Here is a 2,500-nt window from a genome sequence, read left to right as displayed (position 1 = left end):
AGGTAATGGTTCCCTTTGCTGCTGCTGCTGCTGCTACTGTTGCTGCTGCTGTTGCTAGTGCTCTCTCTTTTGCAGCAGCTGCTGCTGCAGTTGCTGTGGCTGCTGCTCCAGCTAGTAGTTGTTCACATGTTGTTGTTGCTGCTGCTGCTGCTGCTGCTGCTGCTGCAGTCGCTGCAGCTGGTCCCAGAACCTTCGAGGCCCCTGTCACCCCGCAGGCATAGAGACTAGCTGCAGCAGCAGCGACAGCAGCAGCAACAGCAGCAGCAACAGCAGCAGCGACAGCAGCAGCAACAGCAGCAGCAACAGCAGCAGCAACAGCAGCAGCGACAGAAGTGTTTCGCCAGCAGTGGCTGCTTCTGCCATTTCTTGGCAGCAGCAGCTGGAGCAGCAGCTGCAGCAGCAGGTGTTTGCAGCAGCTGCAGTCGAAGCAGCAGCAGCTGCAGCAGCAGCAGCAGCAGCTGCAACAGCAGCTAAGGGCACTTTGACTACAGACTTTTGACTAATTCGGTGCATGCACATCAAAGATTTTGAAGGGTTTAGGGTTTAGGGTTTAGGGCTTAAAAATTAGGGTTTAGGGTTTAGGGCTTGGGGTTTGGAGTTATCTGAATCGAGGGGCCCCAGGGCATTCAGCAGCAGCAGGAGGGGCCCCCAGGGCCCCTGCTGCTGCTGCTGAATGCTGCAGAGTTTCCTTTTTGTAATTAAATTAAATTAAAATAAAAAATAAATACTTTTAGTGAATAAAATTACAAAAACTGTTCCGCAGCAGCGCCGCCCACTCACCCTTCCCACAACCTTGCAGCAGCAGCAGCAGCAGCAGCAGCAGCAGCAACGGCAGCAGCAGGGGTCTTCTGGGTGAAATATTACAAACAAGGGCAATTTTTCAGCAACAGCTTCAACATCTTCAGCAGCAACAGAAACAGCAGCAGCAGCAGCAGCAGCGAAGGCAGCAGACCCCTCTCGAGCCTCAACAGCAGCAGCAGCAGCAGCAGCAACAGCAGCAGCAGCAGCAGCAGCAGCACAACGCTTACCAGCACCGCCATCACCGCCGCTCCTTCCCACGATATTCCCCCACCCCCCTCACCAGCACCAGCAGCAGCAGCAGCAGCAGCAGCAGCAGCAGCAGCAGCAGCAGCAGCAGCAGCAGCAGCAGCAGCAGCAGCGTGTAGAATGCTGCCTCTGTGTGCAGCCAACGGCGCTGCTGCTTGGGCCAGTCTTTGCTGCGGCGGCGCCAGAGGCGACGGGCGGCAGCAAAAGGAGAAAAGAAAACTTCGAATTGTTTTCAATGAAGCCATTGGCAGCGTGGGCCTGCTGCTGCTGCTGCTGCTGCTGCTGCTGCTGCTGCTGCTTCTGCTACTGCTGCTGCTGCTGCTGCTGCTTGTGCTGCTGCTGCTTGTGCTGCTGCTTCTCCTGCTGCTTCTGCTGCTGGTGCTGCTCCTGCTGCTGCTGCTCCTGCTGCTGATGCTCCTGCTGCTGCTGCTTCTGCTGCTGCTCCTGCTGCTGCTCCTGCTGCTGCTGCTCCTGCTGCTGCAGGGGGAGATGGCTGGAGGGGGGTGCTGCTGCTGTCGCTACAGCGGCTGCGGCCGCCTTGCTGCTGTTTCTGCCGCTGCTGCTTCTGCTGCTGCACCTGCTGCTGCTGCTGCTGCTGCTGTTTGCTCCTGAGGACTTCCTCTGCTGCCTGCTGGAATATTTTCTGCGCGCTTGGCGCAGCAGCAGCAGCAGCTGCTGCTGCTGCTGGCTCAACTGCTGCCTTTGTTGCTAGCTTGCTGCTGCTGTTGGTGTTGGTGCTGCTGCTGCGGGTGCTGCTGCTGCTGCTGCTGCTGCTGCTTCCCGCACTTCTCCGGATCTTGCCTGATTTGCCTCCCTGATCGCTGCTGCTGCCCACAGCGGGTGCTTTCGCTGCTGCCGCTGCTGCATTTGCTGCTGCTGCTGCTGCTGCTGCTGCTGCTGCTGCTGCAGACGGAAGTATCTTTGGGGCGGACTCGCGTTTGCTGCCAGCTGACAGCAGCACCTGTGCGGCTGCTGCAGCAGCAGCAGTGGGAAGCAGCAGTAGACGGGCGAATTGCTTTGCGGGTTTTGTTTTCTCCGTCGGTGGCAGCAGCAGCAGCAGCAGCAGCAGCAGCGCCTGCTGCTGCAGACGCCTCCAGCCGCAAGCAGCAGCAGCAGCAGCAGCAGCAGCAAAACAAGCAGCAGGAGAAGCAAATTGAACTTGTCTTAAAAAGAATTGTTAGAGAAGGAAATGTCCTTTCCCCAGAATCCCTCGCAATTGCTGCGGGCAAATGGGTAGCAGCAGCAGCAGCAGCAGCAGCAAATTTAACTTTAATTAATTTAATTAATTTAATTAATTAAATTTAATTAATTTAATTAATTTAATTATATTAAATACATAAATGAATCAATTAAAATAAAGTAATTAAATGGCTGAAGTGGAGTGGCTGGTGGCCTGCTGCTGCTGCTGCTGCTGCTGCTGCTGCTGCTGCTGCTGCTGCTGCTGCTGCTGCTG

The 2,500-nt window shown here is 56.0% G+C and overlaps 2 protein-coding genes across 2 annotated transcripts in view; one reads left to right on the top strand and one right to left on the bottom strand.

The window, feature by feature from the left end:
* ENH_00069950 (hypothetical protein, conserved) overlaps window positions 1–1,166 on the top strand; it is a gene marked incomplete at both ends in the record, with an annotated part of 3,420 nt that extends 2,254 nt beyond the window's left edge. The window contains 3 exons of the mRNA XM_013577505.1: window positions 1–2; window positions 188–403; window positions 885–1,166. The exon at window positions 1–2 is cut by the window's left edge and continues 42 nt beyond it. Of these exons, the coding sequence (XP_013432959.1) occupies window positions 1–2; window positions 188–403; window positions 885–1,166 (500 nt within the window). The remainder of the gene's footprint in view (window positions 3–187; window positions 404–884) is intronic.
* Window positions 1,167–1,279: 113 nt separating this feature from the next.
* On the bottom strand, window positions 1,280–2,019 carry ENH_00069940 (hypothetical protein; the record flags this gene model as incomplete). The annotated part of the gene is made up of 1 exon (XM_013577504.1): window positions 1,280–2,019. A coding segment is annotated over one exon (740 nt), but the record flags the coding sequence as incomplete, so codon positions are not given.
* Window positions 2,020–2,500: the final 481 nt, after the last annotated feature.

This window comes from Eimeria necatrix, genomic scaffold, assembly GCF_000499385.1.
Source record: "Eimeria necatrix Houghton genomic scaffold, Enh_scaff677, whole genome shotgun sequence".
In the NCBI taxonomy this organism is placed as follows: domain Eukaryota; phylum Apicomplexa; class Conoidasida; order Eucoccidiorida; family Eimeriidae; genus Eimeria; species Eimeria necatrix.
Note: the sequence above shows the minus strand (reverse complement) of the source record. Positions and strands in the feature narration are given on the sequence as shown.